The sequence below is a fragment of the Acomys minous genome (assembly GCF_964271855.1).
Source record: "Acomys minous genome assembly, chromosome: 4".
Taxonomy (NCBI): Eukaryota; Metazoa; Chordata; class Mammalia; order Rodentia; family Muridae; genus Acomys; species Acomys minous.
In genome coordinates, this window is record NC_140486.1 from 70,746,349 (window position 1) to 70,764,583 (window position 18,235).

The 18,235-nt window shown below is 45.8% G+C and overlaps 1 protein-coding gene across 2 annotated transcripts in view; it reads right to left on the minus strand.

Annotated features, from left to right (window-relative positions):
* Positions 1–18,235, minus strand: part of LAMA3 (laminin subunit alpha 3) — a 226,015-nt gene that overhangs the window by 18,455 nt on the left and 189,325 nt on the right. For both annotated transcript variants that reach the window (XM_084779751.1, XM_084779752.1), the window contains 10 exons: positions 18,069–18,231; positions 17,535–17,668; positions 15,664–15,808; positions 11,342–11,461; positions 10,412–10,545; positions 8,278–8,395; positions 7,841–7,981; positions 5,254–5,399; positions 3,907–4,041; positions 2,695–2,848 (listed from right to left, as the gene is read on the minus strand). In XM_084779751.1, the coding sequence (XP_084635877.1) occupies positions 2,695–2,848; positions 3,907–4,041; positions 5,254–5,399; positions 7,841–7,981; positions 8,278–8,395; positions 10,412–10,545; positions 11,342–11,461; positions 15,664–15,808; positions 17,535–17,668; positions 18,069–18,231 (1,390 nt within the window). The remainder of the gene's footprint in view (positions 1–2,694; positions 2,849–3,906; positions 4,042–5,253; positions 5,400–7,840; positions 7,982–8,277; positions 8,396–10,411; positions 10,546–11,341; positions 11,462–15,663; positions 15,809–17,534; positions 17,669–18,068; positions 18,232–18,235) is intronic.

Consider the following 18,235-nt stretch of genomic DNA (forward strand, 5'->3'; position numbering starts at 1 on the left):
GACACCGACCACTCAAAATGCCACAAACTCCTCTATTCTTTCTCTTTCTTGCCAAATACTTGCTCCCTCTCTTCTCCATTAAAAGCTCTACAGCACTGCCATGTGGTCTACAATCCAGCAATCCCTGCTCTCCCAAACCCAATTATTGTCTGAGTTAAGTACTTTGTATCTTCTGATAATCGGGGAGTCCATTTCCTCCTCACCAGTCCCATCTGCATCACCCCGACTTAAGTCTCAGCAGCTACCAGCTTAAAACAAACAAAATGCAATTCTAAAGGCGGCTTTGGCCTTCGCATCACTAGAAGATAACAACCCCGGACATTCATGGCATGGGTTTCTTCTAAGCAGCAGAGAACATCTCTTACTCAGCTGAGGAATACAGCTGGGCGAGGAGCACATGGTTGGTGTTGGCTGGCACTGAGGCTGACCTGGATGGAGCAGTGTGCTCTACTTGGTCAAAGCGGGTGCTGCTGGTGACTGAACCAGGGCCTCACACGTTGTAGGCAAGCGTGCAATGGCGAGCTCTGGCCACATCCCAGCAGCTTGCTCTAAGAGGGCACAGCCACACTGTCCATCTTCTACCCCTGCTCGTAGCCCAAATTGCTCACCTCTCTATACCTGAGCTTCCTTTTCTTAAGATGTGGCTAAGGATGTAAGAATATGCACACGGAGGGTATGGCTCAATGCCTGGTGGGTCAAGGCATTCATCTTACTGTGACCTCAGACTTGGGGAGGTCACCCTGTTGACCGAACTCAGAGCAAGCGATTCCTTAACTCCTAAGCTTGTGTTTAACTCATGGCAATGGCCACACTCCTTCATGCTAGCAACATTACTTCCTCTTGGTCTCTGTGAGGCACATGAGGATCATCTGGAGGTTCCTGCCAACTACAGGTGCCAGACTCTCTTCAGATGCCCCTGACCTAACTGGTCATTGAGCATTGGTGATTTTAAGACTCCTTGCATGTTTAAAATATGCACTCCAGGCCAAGCCACCTGGCTTTGATACAATTTTAGGTGAATGTGGCTGCTTTATCATAAAGGTTGCACCAGGGAGAGAGGGAGATTTGTGGGCATATATGTAAGAAGGGACATAGTCCCTGTAGTCTAGAGAAAAATCACCAGAGGTGCTACCAATACATACAAGTGTGTAAAGGCAAGGTATCAGCCATAGCAATTGAGATACCCAGTCAAGGTCTGTTAGCAGCTAGGCAGGCAGCTTTAGGGCCAATCATCTAGGCTCAGACAGGAGTTGGGGAGTGAGATGTTGTACCTTTAAATACTAGTGAGGGTCTTTTCAGAGCTTTTATTTGTTTCAGATAAGGCCTTTGTGATGATTACCTTTAAATGTCAATTTGACCCTACCTCAAATCACAAGGAAAACGTCTTAATGAGAAATTATCTAATGTTAATGCCCAGCTGCAGCTCTGAAGAGGTCCAGGGTAGGGTCTCTGCTACTGGATGCAGATGCCCTTCCAGTTTGCTTACTCTGTGGATTATGGAGAAGGAAGATCCAGGCTATTGTGGGTGGCACCATTCCCTAGGCAGAGAGTCCTGACTTGTATACGAGTGGAGATCACAAGCAAGCAGTTGAGCAAGCATGCATTCATGTCTCTCTGTTCTTGACTGTGGAGGTGATATGACCAACTGTTTCAACTTCCCAACAGTGATGGGAGCATAACCTGGAATTATAAGCTGAAATACACCCCTTTCTCCCACAAGTGGCTTTTTATCAGGGTATTTTATTACAGCAACAGAAAGGAGACTGGGTCGTCCCTGTAAAGCAAACTGCAAGGAGCTGGTTTAAAACAGCCAAGACTATGCTGCCTCTCTTCTGAGTGACCCAGGGCCAATGGTGCTCAGCATGATCTGGTTGCGATGCACTCTCCACAGAGGATGTTTCTGTTCTACCGTTTTGTTTTGTTTTGTTTTGTTTTTGGACAGAGGGTATAGATGAAGAAACAGCAGGACTCCAAGCTGCACATGCTCAAGATTGCACCTCCCCTAATGTGACGGGAGTGTGTGCTGCATGATCGTAATCACTGTCCCCAGAAAAAGCCCCCTCTTGGGGAATGAGCCTCAGTGTTCCTATTAGACACAGGAACACAACTTCCTTTCCTCATTGTCATCTAGTTGGACTTCCGGTGTCACTCTCACAGAGCCAACTCACTGGATCCAAACTTTTATCAAGACACAAAATAAACGAAGAGAAAAATCGCCTTGTCATATTTTTGGTGTATGTGTGTGTGTACGTGCTTGCTTATGACCATGTGTGAGCATGAGGAAGGAGGTCAGAGGTCAACATCATGTGCCTTCCTCTGTTGCCCTCTACTTCTGATTTTTGAGGCAGGGTCTCTCACTGAACTGGAGCTCACCAAGTCAGCCAACCTGACTCCTCCCCGCCCCACGGCTGGAATTACAGACGATTGCTACTGCACCCTGCTTTTTACGTGGGTGCTGGGAATCCAAATTCAAGCCCTCATGCTTGTGCACGAATGTACAACCCTATGGGCCGAGCCATCTCCCAGCCCTGGCTTTATTCTTTTGGTGCCTGTCAACTGCCTATGATCCATTGGTGCCACTGCATGGAGGCACCGGCCACCAGAGACTGAGTGGTGTCCTGCATCCTTTTCCCATCACCTCCCTCTAGGCAGGGTCAGGAGAAGTAAAACCCAAGGTAAGGCTTTGACACTTACCTGATTGACATGGAAAGTCCTGGCTGTGTGGAGCCCCTTGGAACCTTTAAACAACATGAGGAAAGGTGGCTTATTTAAACTACAGCCTCCCAGGGATGCAGCCCTCTTGGTGGTTCTGCTGGTCAAATCCAGGACTTCCGGACTCTGGGACAACCTGGAATGAGGGCAAATGAAAGCTGTGAGCATTTCTCCTACTGGGAGGCACACCAGAGGCAGAGAGCTGGCGGCAAGGAACATTCCTATTGTCATGATTCCTACACCAACTTTCACCCGTACAAGTCACAGCTGCAAGATAGAAGGGCTCCAGAAACTTCCGTGGACTTGAAATATGGCAGGGCTGGAATACTAGTTTTTTTCCCCTTTGAAATGGGTATCATAAAGGCATATGGAAATCAAATATGCAGAGAGGTGAATGACAGACATGGGATGGCATAGGAAAGATGGTGAACATCAGGAAGTCACAGAGTTGGGCTTCTAGAAAGATGTGTGTGAGTGATTGCTGAGCTGTGAGGTGTTTGTGCCTCACAACAGCAGATACTGCTGTTAAACACTTCCCTGTCCTCTCCATTCCTTCTGATGTCCTTTTCCAGCTACTTGGCCACAAGTTCAGAGACCTGTTTTATCAGCTATGGACAGCAGTGACAGCTGTGGGCCGTACTTTGGCCCACAAGGTGCAGGCCTGATGGGTGCTGGGAGGGATGACAGTGGCAAATGGGCAGGCTGCAAGTTCCAGGGCCTCCCTCTGCTGCAGGAGTGTGGGTGTGGGTGGGGGACTGGGGCTCTTATCTAAAGCGTTCTGAATTACAGAGAACATTCAAAGCTTGCATGAGTGGAATCCTGAGCTCTGCTCTTCAGAAAGTCATTTTCAGCACTGTATGAGTGGGTCTCCCCAGCACTGCACAGACCCCTGAAATCTCTTTGCCTTAAAAGCCATGGAGAGCTGATCCAATCAAACTGTACAATTGATTAAAATGAAACGAAATGGTGTGAATATTTTTTTCAAGGGCTAGGACCGGGAAGTTAGTTTTCATTAGGTTTTTTCTTGGCTCTAAGGTGCTAGGAGTTTTGGCTTGTTGGTTTTTAATGTGTTTTTGGAAGTATACGGAATGAAAACCTTTGGTAATCCTGACCAATCTGATCCACTAATGGGATATGTGTGGCACTGCAGGTGGCTGGGCTCTTACCAGTAACCCCAGAAAAAAAGATTCTCACCTTTGGACAAAAACGTTGCTGATACAACCCTCAAAATAACCACCTCCCAGGATGAGAGATTGCTGCTGGTCTTCCGAGAAACGGGGGAGCCTCTGGTTCCTTCTCAGAACCTGGTCATCAATGAGAAGGCGGAGGCTGAAAATGGATAGAAGAAACACAGAGTAAGACACGTAGCAAACAGCAACCGTCACAACCACAACCACTTTCTGGGGGCGACAATCTATTGTCTTTGACTCAAAGCTGCTACGCAACAGGACCAGTCAAATCAACTGTATTTTTTTAAGTGCAAAATACTTTCACATATAACACTTTAGTTAAATAAAATATATGTACAGAAAATATACACCATAAATATCTGCTCAATCAATTTTTTTAAAAGGCTTATTTAGCTGGGTGTGGTGGTATATGCCTTTAATCCCAGCACTCGGGAGACAGAGACAGGTGGATCTTTGTGAATTTGAGGCCAGCCTGGTCTACAGAGAGAGGGGGGGAGGGAGGGAGGAAGGGAGGGAGGGAGGGAGGGAGGGAGGGAGAGAGAGAGAGAGGGAGGGAGGGAGAGAGAGAGAGAGAGAGAGAGAGAGAGAGAGAGAGAGAGAGAGAGAGAGAGAGAGAGAGATCCAGGACAGCTAGGGCTACACAGAGAAACCCTGTCTCAAAAAAAAAGGCTTATTTATTTTTATTATGTTTATTTTGCCTTGCCTGGATTTATGTCTGTGTACCACATATGTACCTAGTGTCTGAGGAGCCAGTGTAGTTAAGAGAGGCTGTGAGCTGCCGTGTAGGTACTAGGAACTGAGCCTGGGTCCTCTAAAAGAGAAGCCGATGCGCTGACCACTGGGCATTCTCTCTGATTCCTCAATGAATTTTTGCAACATGAATATACCAATACAGTTCACATTCATAGAAAGATACCAAATGGCCTGGTACCCCGAGAACCCCTCTTTGTGTTAATTGTATTTCCTTCCCTCTACAAGAATAAAAACCACCCTGAAATCTGATATAATTGATTTGTTTTTAAACTCTTGGACACAAAATCACAGAGGAGCACTTTTATGTGACCATCTCTTCGCAACACTTTTAGAGGTTCCTCCACACCATCATGTGTGAAGGGTTATAATGTGCCTCCACCATTTAGGGTGGGTAGTCCATTTTGAATTTTTATCTATCCACATTCATCAGACCGCTGATTTTATGTTTTAATCAGGACAGGGGTACAGAACTAGGAAAAGGCTGACACATAATAGCCAACCAGTATAGGCATCAGGAAGAGACACTTTGCAAAGCTGCTACACTGGAGAGCTCTCTGTTGAACTAAACAGATCCTGGCAGCAGACGCAGCCCACTCACCCTGAGGTGTCGCTTATTACAGATACGTGATGCAGCAAGCCATCCGTGTAGGTCTGCAGAGACTTGAAAATCGGGTTGCTGCTGTCCCTCGTTCTCAACACAATGCAACCATCTTCCAGGGTGACATGCAGGCTTCTGGCCTGAAACTGTCCCAGATTACACCATTTAGAGGTGACAAATTACCAAAAGTAGGCATAAAGCACTCAGGGCATTGTGACCCAAATGTTTTGACTTCAACATTTTGATCAAAAGATAATTTTTCAATAGTTTGGCTCCTTGCTTATGAATATAAAAATTTTATGCAACTTACTTCAGCATTGATGAATTTGTCAGTCTTTTTCTAGATCTACTTTCATTAGGCCTGTTTAATTTTCTAATAAGCTATATAGAACATTTAGATCACATCTCATTTTTCCCTATTTTTACTCTCATTTTGATGAAGTTGTTTCTACCAGAATTCATTTTCTTCTGCATAAATTTTGCAGCCAGGAATTGATTCACCATTATTCAGGCCCCTGTACAAGGTTACAACAATGACTCCTTTTCTGTAATTTTCATCAATGTTTTATCTTCTGGTCATTATTCCTAAGAAACCCAATTTTCCATGTCAAACTGCACTCATCCAAACACTGGCAAGATGATCTACTTCTGTCAATGAGTCAAATCCCTGTCCTTAGAGTGGTTGGCATTTCCGTTTTCTTTATCAAGTCTGATTTCTGGAGTTTTCCATAGGCGTGGGATCTCAGTGAGCTATTCATCTGCAGCAGTCTGTCCAGTGCAGTTACAGCCAGTGATGCTGCTATTGAATGGGATTAGTTCTGTTCCTTAACCAACACTTTATAGACTTGAGAGCAATGTCCCTAAGACATTTCTAGAATCCCTCTACTGCCCTGAGTTGCTCTAAGTTGTTAGCCTAATCTTTACATGTGCTTCTCATCATTATGTGGACTGGAAAGTGACTGAACTTACATGTAACAGAGGAAACGATTAGGAATTAGAAGTGCTGGGTCAGGGCTGGGGACATGGCTCAGTCAATAAAGTACTTGCCACACAGGGACAAGGATCTGACCCAGAACCCACGTAGAAAAAGCTGGCTGCAGTGCAGTATGCTCGTAATCCCAAGGCTGCAGAGCTAGAAATGGGGATCTCCAGGGCTTGTTGGTTAGCTAGCTCAGCCTACTGGGTGAGGCACAGGCTGGTGACAGCTCCTGAGGAACACCACATGAAGTGTCCTTTGGCACACACATTCACCTGCACGCATGCTACAGAGCCAGTCAACGCCGTCTTTTAGAACGGATACCAAGTATTTGTTGTGCTTGGCAACCCCAAAGAAACAAATCAAAACATGATTCATTTAAAAGGCCCATTCTTCCCATCAGTGGATTTCTAGGCTGACTCTTATATCTCCAGGGTTGCAGAGAGCATCTTCTTGTGAGACAGAATCTCAGTCTCTCTTGTCTCTCTGCTCTCTGTGTGTTGCTTTTCCACATAGGCCTGTATGGTGGGTGCACAGGCATGTGGAGACACAGGTTGACTTCCGGTGCCTTCCTTGATTGCTCGCTACCTTACATATGCAGACAGTGTCTTAGTGAGCCCAGAGCTTGCCATTCTGGCTGTTCTATCTCAGGAGACTGAGCCCCAGACTGCTGAGGAGATGTGCTCTCTGCTTCCCACTGAGCCATGCCCACCCCGCTTTCGTGTGAGCATAGGGGATCCAAATGCCAATCCTCAGATTTGCGTAGCAAGCACTTTACTTGCCAGGCTGCCTTCCCAGCAGCAAGAGAGAATTTCTGTGGCTCTCCTGCATGTGGACAGTGTGCGCAGGACCCAGTGCTCTCTAGTTCTCCTGGGGTAACTATTTTCTGAGGAGTAACTGATGTGGTAAAGGAATCTGGGGAACCTTCTTTTGAAGATACAATCATGAGGAAATAGTAAGGATAAATCCTAACCTTTTCCTAGGCCACATTATTACCTGTTATAATTACAGTATACTCGTTGTAATTCTTTTACCATGTATCTAAAAGGAAGGGAAAGGGTCACTCAATCCACACAAACAGCTCTGTAGATTATTATGCACCATCTAGTCAGATTTCTTTCAGGATCTATCCAGGTGAAGAATTACCCAAGCCAGACCTGTGATGGCCGGTAAAACGCCCAACTCCCCTCCTTTCTTTCTTTTTATTTATTATTAATTTATTCATATTACATCTAAATTGTTAGCCCCATCCCTTGTATCCTCCTATTCCTCCCTCCCTCCTGCTTCCCCCCTACTCCCCTCCCCTATGTCTGTGACTGAGGGGGACCTCCTCCCCCTATATATGCTCTTAGAGTATCGAGTCTCTTCTTGGTAGCCTGCTATCCTTCCTTTGAGTGCCACCAGGCCTCCCCATCCAGGGGACATGGTCAGAGATGGGGCATCAGAGTTCGTGTGAAAGTCAGATCTCTTTCTCCATTCAACGGTGGAGAATGTCCTGTCCATTGGCTAGTCTGGGTAGGGGAACTCCCCTCCTTTCAAAATCTCTCTGCTGTTGTTAGCAGGATGCTTGGGGCTAGGCTTTCACCTTATTGCCAGCCCACTGCCTCTTACCTGTGTCTGATGATTTAGCAGTGTCCCCCTGGGTTGAAAGGTCTGAAACCCAAAGGAGAGCTGGAAGCGCTCAGACAAGGGCACAGCCAAGTTTTTAAAATCCATCTGTCCGCCTTTGGAGAACGAGGCAGTTCGCACAAGCTGAAACGCAAACGTGGAAATGACTGGCATTGTAATCACCTTCTGGATGCCCAGGTATGGGCTCTCGAACTACACCGCTTCCCTGGAAATGGCCTGAACACCATCACTGCAATTCAGACAGACTTTTGCTGGGCTTTGCCACACAGTCACCAAACATCCAGAAGGTTTTGTGTGTGTAGCTGGCTGTTTTTTTTTCACAGATTCAGTGCATGGGCAGTGCCCGAAGCCAACTTGTCGCAGCACTGTGGGCACTCCGGGATGCGATATGCCACACAGTTCTGAAATCCTGTGCTTACCTTCCAGTCTTCAGAGCACTTTTTGGTTACACCCACAGTATCATTCAACCTGACAACCCCACTGGTTTTCTTCAGATTCTTCATGCAGCCTTGGAAAGCAGGTGTGGAGATGTTAAACCTGGTGAGAGGATGTAGAAAAAGGGGGGCCCATTAGACTGGACTCCCCAGAAATGCTGGCTTTCTGATACTTCACAATGGATATAAAGCCTATGAATGAACCGGAAACTGCAGGTGTTACAGAAACATGTACCAAGGAGAACCAGGAATGTGCTAAAAAAAAAAAAACCCTTAGGCTCTTTATCCATCTACTCTGTGAACTCACAAGAAAGGGTTACTCTTTAGTTCTATTAAATTCTGAAAGACGTGGCGGATTTAATCAATGCTAACTTGACACCTTGGGCTCTAATCTATCTGCTACTTCCCAACTGTGCCACGTGAGCAAGTGACTGTTATGACGACTAAATCCACCCAAGCTCAGAAAGCTTGGAATGGATGTGGGTTGAGATGAACACAGAGCTATATCAAGAGTTCCAGGAATGGCTGCGGGCTGTGGGCTCTGGGGCTGGGCTATAATAGGTTCATGTGCTGTGCCTGTTGGCCATAAAACTTTACCTGCTATCTGCATCATGGGTCTGTCACATGACTAACTTAATATGTGTGGCTCACAGGGAATAGTGAGGCCTCACTGCAAGGCGGTGTATCACTACTTGCCCTGCACATGCTATAGTTACATCACCGCTCTATTATCGTTGTGCCAGCAAGGTCTTCTGGCTGTGTGCTGCATGCTATATGTGTACACACAGCTCTGTGGGTGTGCGTTTGTATGTGTGTGCACACTGTGGCCAGAGGCTCACACTAGGTGTCTTCCTCTACTGCTCTTCATTTTATTTTTTGAGGCAAGGTCTCTCACCAGAACTGGAGCTCAGTAACTTAGCTAGCCTGGCTGTCCAGCAAGCTTGAGAGATGCTCTTGCGTCTGACGCCCAGCGTTAGGATGGCAGACACACAGTGCCACAGCCTGGCTTTTGCATATGGGTGCTAGAGGTGCGAACTCAGGGTCTCACACTTGTTCAGCGAACACTTTACAGAGTGGTCCAGCTTGCCGGTCCCTACATCTGTAGCGGCTCTTCCTAGCTGGTACTCTGACATTCACGTTGACTTCCTGATCTGTGCAAAGCTGGATTCATGTAAAACATGAATACACACGGACTGACTAAGGTCCAGGCAAATATTAATGTTTCCTAATCGAATGATGTACTAAGAGAATCCGATGCTGATTTCATTGTAAATCCCCAAGGAAGCTCCATTTATCTAAACGGAAGGGTGTCTGCCTTCATCCCGGTCCAATTCATTATAAACTGCAGAACTATGGGGAACATGCATAACATTAAATTTCATTAAAAGGAAAAGCAAATCCTTATTGGCGCTGTGGCTTAATTATTTTATAAAGACAGCTTTTACCTTGGGAGGGGAGGGAAGTGTGTATGAATTTATGGGCCTAGCATCTTTATGAATATGTTTATATCTGTTCTCTTAAGCCATCTGAAAGCCTAGGCTTCCATATTCCACCCCACCCCCCAGGAGACAAGGTCTGAGCATCCTTGCTAGAGGAACCTAATTGTGTTGGGGCAGGTGCTGTTCTCTGTCTCTCCTCCCTCTCCCCTCCCCACATGTGTGTGCTCTCATTACCTGCCCGTGACTTAAATGGGTAAAGCAGTGCTTCATTCTGCTTTCCTCAGCATTGTCACCCAACTGGAGTCTTCCAAGAGTGACAAGGAGGTGGCACACAGTTATTCAACTCTCCCCATTTTGGATTGCCAGTCCATTATTCAAATTTTATAATCTGTTTCTCCCCTGTGGCCACACTGTTAGTATTGCAAAGTTAATTGTTTGTGGCTAATATTAAACAAAGGAGACTAGAATTATTGATTGTAATCCCTGCCAGCAGGAGAGGTGGTCCACTTGGTGAGATAGCTCAGTGGGTAGGGGCACTTGCTGGGAAGACTGACAACATGAGTTTGATGCCCAGGATGCCCCACAGGATGAAAGGAAAGAAAAAAACCCACCAGTGGCCCTCTGACTTTCACATGCATGCAGTGGTCCCCCGCAAATAAAACCCCATAACATCATCTTACCTTTCTCTGATTGCAATTGGAATTCCTCCCAAATAATATGTGCTGAAATCAAACATTTCCGCTTCAATATTTTTACTTTGATCATTCATATTTATCCATATGCGTTTTTGTAATCTCCCAATTGTGATTAAAATCTGAAATAAATGAGAAATGAATCCTCAAGCAATGAGACACAAACCTATTTGTGGTAGCTCAGAGTGACTGGTTTTGTTTTCCTTTGGATTTGTGGGATAAACATTTCACACTAAAACATTTTTATCTGCATGTATATGCATGTTCATGTTTCTTCATGTTCATCCATGTGTGTGTATATGTGTGCATATGTGAGCATGTGTGTGAAAAGGCCAGAAAACAACCGTAGGTGTTGTTCCTTGGGCATCTTTCACCTTGAGATGTAGTCTTTCACTGGCTGACACTTGCCACATAGTCTGGCCTGCTGGCTTACGAGCACCAGGGACCTGCCTGCCTTTGCATCTCTAGGGCTGGAATGACAGGCCCACCATGCCCAGCTTTCTCCACTTAGCTTCTGAGAAGCTGCTCATGTAGTCTGAGTCATCTCCCCAAGCTACTAAAACAGTGGTCCTCAACCATGGTTCACTACTGACCTAAATTTTTTTTTTAGTAGAAATGGTCTCATTTTAATAGGAATGTTCTCACATGAAATTTATCATGGCTTACACAATTTACATATGATATGTATAAATATAATATAATATATAATATTATATAATATCTAAGATAATATAAGATATATATTACATATCATGCCTAAATATTAAAAAATTTAAAGGACACATCCCTCAGTTAATAAGTTCACCTTGTAAGAGCCTTATGTGTCATATTGCCTATTTTTGTTTTGAGGGGCATTGATTTCATTTTAAAGGTTCATTGACTTCTGAAAATTCAAATAAATAGACTCCAAGGACATACCGAGTGATCTTTCCCGTCATTGATGGGGCCTCCAATCTCTTTGTCTTGGGGAGGCTCTGAATTCAGTTTGTACCTCAGCTTGAGATTACCATCTTCTATATTCAGGGATATGAAGTTATCCTGGAGTATGGAAAATGGCAGATTACCAGAAGGTATTCTACTGGAAAAGAGGAGAGAAGTTCTGCATCTCCAGTGGTTCTTTATGCACTTGGTCCCAACAGCTTCAGGTGCCTCCTGAGCTAGCAGGGAGACCAGTGCTGTGAGACCTCACACTCAGGAGGCAGAAGATGGCTGCCTACTGTTAGCAGTGTGAGACATCGCAGGGCCCTGCACCCAGGACAAACCCATACATGGCAGCCAGCATCCTGATTTTATTTTATTGAAACTAGAACCTGCAAACCACACGAGGAGCCATGTTCTCCCTTCTCATCCAATCAGTCCAATCAAACCTTGGGACCTTCCCCTTAGCTCTCTCATGCCACCTCCCTGGTCTCAGCCACACCACCCTACTCCAGTGGTCCTCCCTCACTCCCCACTGATCACCTTCCACCATGCAGCCAGGGCAGCCGTCAGCAATCGCTTCTAACTTGCCTTGTTCCCAGGGCACAACTCAGAGTTCTCAGCAGATGCTTCGAGGCACTGGGCACCTCTTCACTTTGTTTCTCATCAAGTCTCCATGGATATCCAAACCCTAGCCACACAGGCCACACAGAGCCACACAGGCCACACAGGGCCACACAGGCCACACACACACAGGCCACACAGGCCACATAGGCCACATAGGCCACACAGGCCACACAGGGCCCCCTTTGTCCCTGCATGTTCTCATTGCCAGGCCTTCTCTATGTCCCTGTCCCTGCTGGATCCTCTTCTACCACATACCCGTCCAGTGTCACCTTCTATGTGTCCCTCAGGTTTCAGAGGAGGCACCTTTTAATCAAGACTCTGACATCATACTTTGTTATTTTCCCTCTACACTATTCACATTTGTGATGGAGCAGCAGCTTACTAATAGGCAGTGCACCTTTGTGCAGTACCAACATCCTCCTCTAGAGGGCAGGGCCTGGTTCATCCTGGTCAGCATTGCCTCTTGGCCAGGAATAATCTTGTATTGTTCCTCTTACCCAACTCCCTATTATGAGAATGATGGGGTACTATCTATCTATTAAAAACAAGGACATCATGAAACCTGCAGGCAAATGGATGGATCTGGAAAAGCTCATCCTGAGTGAGTAACCTAGACCCAGAAGGACAAACATGGAATATAATCACTTATGAGGAATACAGGATAATTAGCCATATAATACAGATCTAAAGAAAGACTTCACCCTGCAGGAGATTGAAGCAAATCCTGAGACTCACAGTCGAACTCTGAGCAGAGTGAATGGAGTCTTATGGAAGAGTTGGGAGCTAGAAGGACCAGAGAATACAGGAGCTCCCCAGGAAGACCAACAGCGCCAACAAATCTGGGCCCAGGGCGCCTGCAGAGACTGATACACCCAACCAAGCACCATGCATGGAGAGGACCCAGGCCTTCAGCTCAGATGTAGCCCACAGGCAGCACAGTCTCCATGTGGGTCCCCCTAGTAAGGAGAGCAGGGGCTGTCTCTGCCATGGACTCTGTTGTCTGTTCTCCAATCACCTCCCCCTGGGGAGAGGCCTTGCCAGGTCACAGAGGAAGAGGATGCAGGCAGTACTGATGAGACGTGATAATCTGGGGTCAGATGGTAGGGGAGGAGGACTCCTTCTTTCTGAGGATTAGGGGAGGGGGGAAGAAGGAAGGAGGGTGGGGCTGGGAGGAGATGAGGGAGGGGGCTACGATCAGGATGTAAAGTGAATACATTTAAAAAAATAAATTCAATAAAAAGTCTTCATCCTGAGAGATTCAGGGTCCGAATCTTCATCCTAAAGGCATTTAGTGTGGATCCTAAAACTTTGCCCTGGAGAGCCATCCACTGCTGAGCCAGGCAGCACAGCTCCCTGAGAGCAACATTCATCTTCTTAGCAGAGGCCCTAAGCATTCTTACACAATGGTGTTATGTAAGCTTCCTCTAGACTAAATACTATTTCTGGTTCTTAGTCTCCAAGAATTTCAAGATGTAAAACACCTCCAATCTGCAAGCCTCCCCAGCCTCCAAATTCAAAGTGGGAAACGCTTCAAACTCTAAAGCATCGAGTCCGAGCCTCAGCACACCACCACAGTTCTGATAGTTTGTGGTACACAAACATTGCTCTACGTACAAGATCCTTAAAGTGTACTGTATAGAATCACCTCTGACCTACACGTGTACGATGCACGTTTATGAAGCATGCATGGTGCTTGTGTTAGACCTGGGTCCTGTGATGGCTAGCTTTCTTCCAACCTGACAGATCCTCTGTTCATCTGGGAAGAGCATCTTAGTGAGGCACTGACTGAGTGGGCTGGCCTTTGGACACGCCTGTGGGGTCATCTTGATTACCTTCATTGGCATGGGAAGAGCCAGCCTGAACCTGGGCAGCACTGTTTCCTGGCTCTGGGCCATGGAGTATGTAAGAACAGAGAAAGCTGAGTACTGAGTACTGAGTACAGAGTACTGAGCATCCTCAAGATTTCTCATTATGAATATGCAAATATTCTAAAACAATGAGATCCTCCACGTGAACCAAGGAGACCTGGTTTTGAAATACAAGTCCCTTGGCCTGACGTGCTGCTGGCATACAGTCTAGCTCTCTCCAGCCTTCAGGCTGATTGGGACCCTCTGAAAGCACCAGAGCTAAGGGACCAGACCAACCTCAGAAAGAAGAGTGGAGCCTTTGTTCCTACCTGGCAGGCAGGGGGTTGGTAAAACCTTAAGACTTGCATCATATTTGCAGACTGTTCCTCTGGGCTAAAATACAATTTTCTGGCACACTGCTTGTGAGAGCAACTACACAACAAAGAAGAACCGGAGCAAGCATCATGTCCACTCTCCTGAGCCAGTAGAGGGCACTGGAAGTCGTGACTGAACTACCACCTGGCATGCATGTAACCTAAGAAATATAAGATTTGCCCTCCGGTATAGCTGGGTCATGTAGTAGGTCTGTTTAGGTCTTTTGTTTGTTTGTTTGTTTGTTTTGAGAAACCTCCACACTGATTTCCGAACTTTGCTGAACTCATCGAAACTTTCACTACCACTCTAAAGGGTACCCTTTCACCACACCCACACCAGCACCTGCTGTGATCTGTATTCCCAAGGATGGCCATTCTGATTGGAATGATGGAATCTGGTAGTTATAATCTGCATTTCCCTGATGGCTATGGATCATCCTGATCAAGAGCCCATGGCGTGGAAGGTCAACTTCATTATCTATTTTTTATTATATTATTTTACTAAATGCTCACACTGTCAAGCTGTATCCCAAGTATTTGCATTTATACCCATAGACCTAGGATGCTCTCAGCCTTGGTTGGAGAAGCTCTTTTTTTTTTTTTTTGCCAATGCTGAGATAACAACTGGTCACAGTGTTAAGAACAAGAGGTAAGTGCTGAGCTCTAATCATCTTTCTCCACACCACCACCCACTACTGACTACCAAGGCTCACGGGTCATCTATGCCAAATGTACAGCATGGCCGGGGGAGGGGCTCTCCAGCCCTAGCCCTTCGTGAGTACATATTGGCAGCTGAAGACTGCTAGGGAAAGGAGAATTCATCTTCCTTTGAATGTGTGGCCACTGGTAGATTTCCCACAATCCACTGCATGACCCCCGCCCCCCACAAGGCAGCACTGGTTGGCCTTAGCGAGTTATCAAGAAAAAAGACAACAGCATGAAATCGGGAGGGGACTATATTAGGGGGAGGATTGAAGAAGGGGGGAGGGAAATGGGGTAGTGGATATGATGACATTTTATTGTATATACTACAGAGTCCTCAAGAATAAAGAAAATATTAACAATAAAGGATGGCCCCCTAACCCAGGCTCTGTAAGTACGGAAGTTTCCATGCAGGTTTATCAAGACACAATCTCCACAGCCTTCCCCGAGCCAGACAAAGGTCATAGCTACAGGAAGTCCAGCCACGTAGATTTGGGGACCCCAGGAGGTCTTTGCGTGTTTTAAAGTGTCTATTTTCAAAGTCTAAAACTGATATGAGAATAGTATAGGAGGAGAATCTTGCCTCATTGTGGTGCCAAGACCTCAAATTTCCTCATCCTTTGCAATTATTAAGATTTATCCCAACAGAAGAAAGCATGCCTAGCCATGGTCATGTTGCCACATTGCTTTCTAATCCATATGGCTCAGCCCAGTCACCCCAGATAGATACAGGGGACTCACAAACAGTTTCTGGATGCTTGGTGCACCTTACCTGGTTTTCTGCAAAGAAGAGCAAACCTTGGTCCACAGTGGTCTGGATGGTTTGGATGAAGTTTGGGAAGGGAGCTTTCGGCTGAGTGGGGATGCGAGCATAACCTGTCCCTTCAAAGTAGTTTTTGTCCGACTCTTCCTTTCTCCTGTCAACACCAACCAGAAGTTAGACGTCAGCCTTGCTGGTGTGCTTATTAATATGAGATACTGATGGTTAAACAATGGAACAAGGACCATACAGGCTGCAATTGTGTGGGGAAAGGGAAAAACTGTTAATGTGTCTAGTCAGCCTTTCTTCCTGTGTGCTCTTCAAACCTTCAACCTTTGAAGAGATCATTCAGTGGTAAAGTGTTTGCTGCATAGGCATGAAGACCCAAGTTTTGATACCCAGAACCCGAATTAAAGCTGTGCATGGCAGAACATATGTGTAACCCTAGTGTGAGGGTTTGGGGGTGGACCTAGGGGCTTTCTGGCCAGCATAGTAAGCTCTAGGTTTAGAAAGACCCGTTCTCAAAAACAAGGTTACAGAGAAAAAGGTCTCCATATATGCACACATGGATGAATGTACCTGGACACATATACATATATTATATACATCCATGAGAGAGAGAGAGAGAGAGAGAGAGAGAGAGAGAGAGAGAGAGAGAGAGAGAGGGAGGGAGGGAAGAAGGGAGGGAGGGAGGGAGACACAGAGACACAGAGAGATCTTCTATTTAGGAGAAAGTGGCCAACTAGCAAAAAATGTTTAAATGAAAGAAATTATTAATTTTTGGTGTTAGCTTCCTCTAAATCATGAATGCTTGCTCTTCTCAGATAAGAATAACCCAAGACCTTTACATTGGAAGAATGGCTAGGAGCTCACAATAGCATGTGCAGGTCTGAATAAGAATGGCTCCTATAGGCTGACATATTTGAATGTTTGGTCATTAGGGAGCGGCACACTAGGACGCATGGTTTTGTTGGAGTAGGCGTGGTCTTGTTGGAAGAAGTGAGTTGCTGGGGGTTTGCTTTGGGATTTCAAAAGCCCAAGTCAGGCCCAGTGGCTCTCTGTCTCTCTTGCCCCTGCCTGTGGGTATGGATGTGGAACTCTTAGGTACTCTCTGGCACCATGTCTGCCTGCATGCTGCCATGCTTCCTACCATGACAATAACGGACTAAACCCCTGAATGTAAGCACGTCCCAGTTATCAGAGTTTATAAGAGTTGCCACTGTCATGGTGTGTCTGCACAGTAATAGAGCACTGACTAAGACAGAGCAATTTCCAAATAGGCGCAGAAGGCAAAGAGCCTAGACTCTCACTCACTTTGTAGACTACTGTTGTTTAAAACTTAATTATATAATTATGTGCCTAAATAATTTAATATTGAGTATTTTTTATACTAGGAGGAACCGAAATTAATTTTAAAAATACATTTATTATTATCATGTATGTGGTGTGTGTGTGTGTGTGTATGTGTGTGCGTGTGTGTGTGTGTGTGTGTGTGTGTGTGTGTGTGTGTGTGTACATCAGAGGACAACTTTGTGGCTTTGTGGAGTAGATTTCCTTCTCTTCAACCTTTAATGGACTCAGGGATCCAGCCCAGGTCTTTAGGCTTGTAAGCACATGATGTTAGGGAGCCAACTCACAGGCCCCAAAGATCTATCCTTTTAAAACCTGAGAAACTACTAACCTAATGCCGTATGTAAACTAGGGCAAGACGGGTGTTATTAAAGCTTAGGGGCAGACTGTGATGGGTGTAGTCTGCACACACAGGGCGAGTGGTACTGACCCCGGGCAATGACTGCAATATTAGCAGCCCACCACGGAGAGAGGTGGCAGTGCTGCACCTCCCAGCCTAGTTCTAGGGACAAGGGCATCCAGGCTTCCTTTACCTCCTACAAGGTTCCACTTCCGTTGTGTTGAGATAGAAAGTTGTCTTGAAATTGTACAAGCTCAGAACATTTTCATTGAGGTCATCTAGTTCAATACAGCCTTTGTACGGAGGGAACCTCAGTCTGCTAGGAGGCTGAGAGAAACAAGACAGAGCTTCGGTGAGTTGAACAGGAAGGGGCAGTGGCCATGCTGCGCTAAGACTTTTCACAGTGAACATAGCATAAGGATGAAAAATGTGTTTCAGAGCCTTGCCATTTAAGAGCTGCCTAAACTCAGGCTGGTTGTTAATCTTCCCTGCCTGAGTGTGTTTCTCTGTAAAATGGGGGTATTAACACTTACAAACACAGTACATTAAATTAATGCTCTAAAGCTTAAAACACTGGGCAAAATAGTACACCTTAGCAGTTACCACTGGGTGTGCTTTAAGAGCACACGGCTAATTCAGTCTGTACAGAAGTTGTTAAAACACAGAAAGGAAGCCATTATATTAAAGTTGAAGCATTTTTACCCAGTGAGTCAGCATTGATACTTACTTGAAAATCACGTGGGTAACCTCCAACATAAAACACAGCTTTCTCAGGATCCAAATTAAGGAGTGTGTGGCTACTGCCACCGGTCAGGTCATAGATCCCGGGCGCTTTGGGTTTATTGGACGTGGCTTCTTGGGTGTAATTAAGCTTGGCAAACTGATAAATTCTGT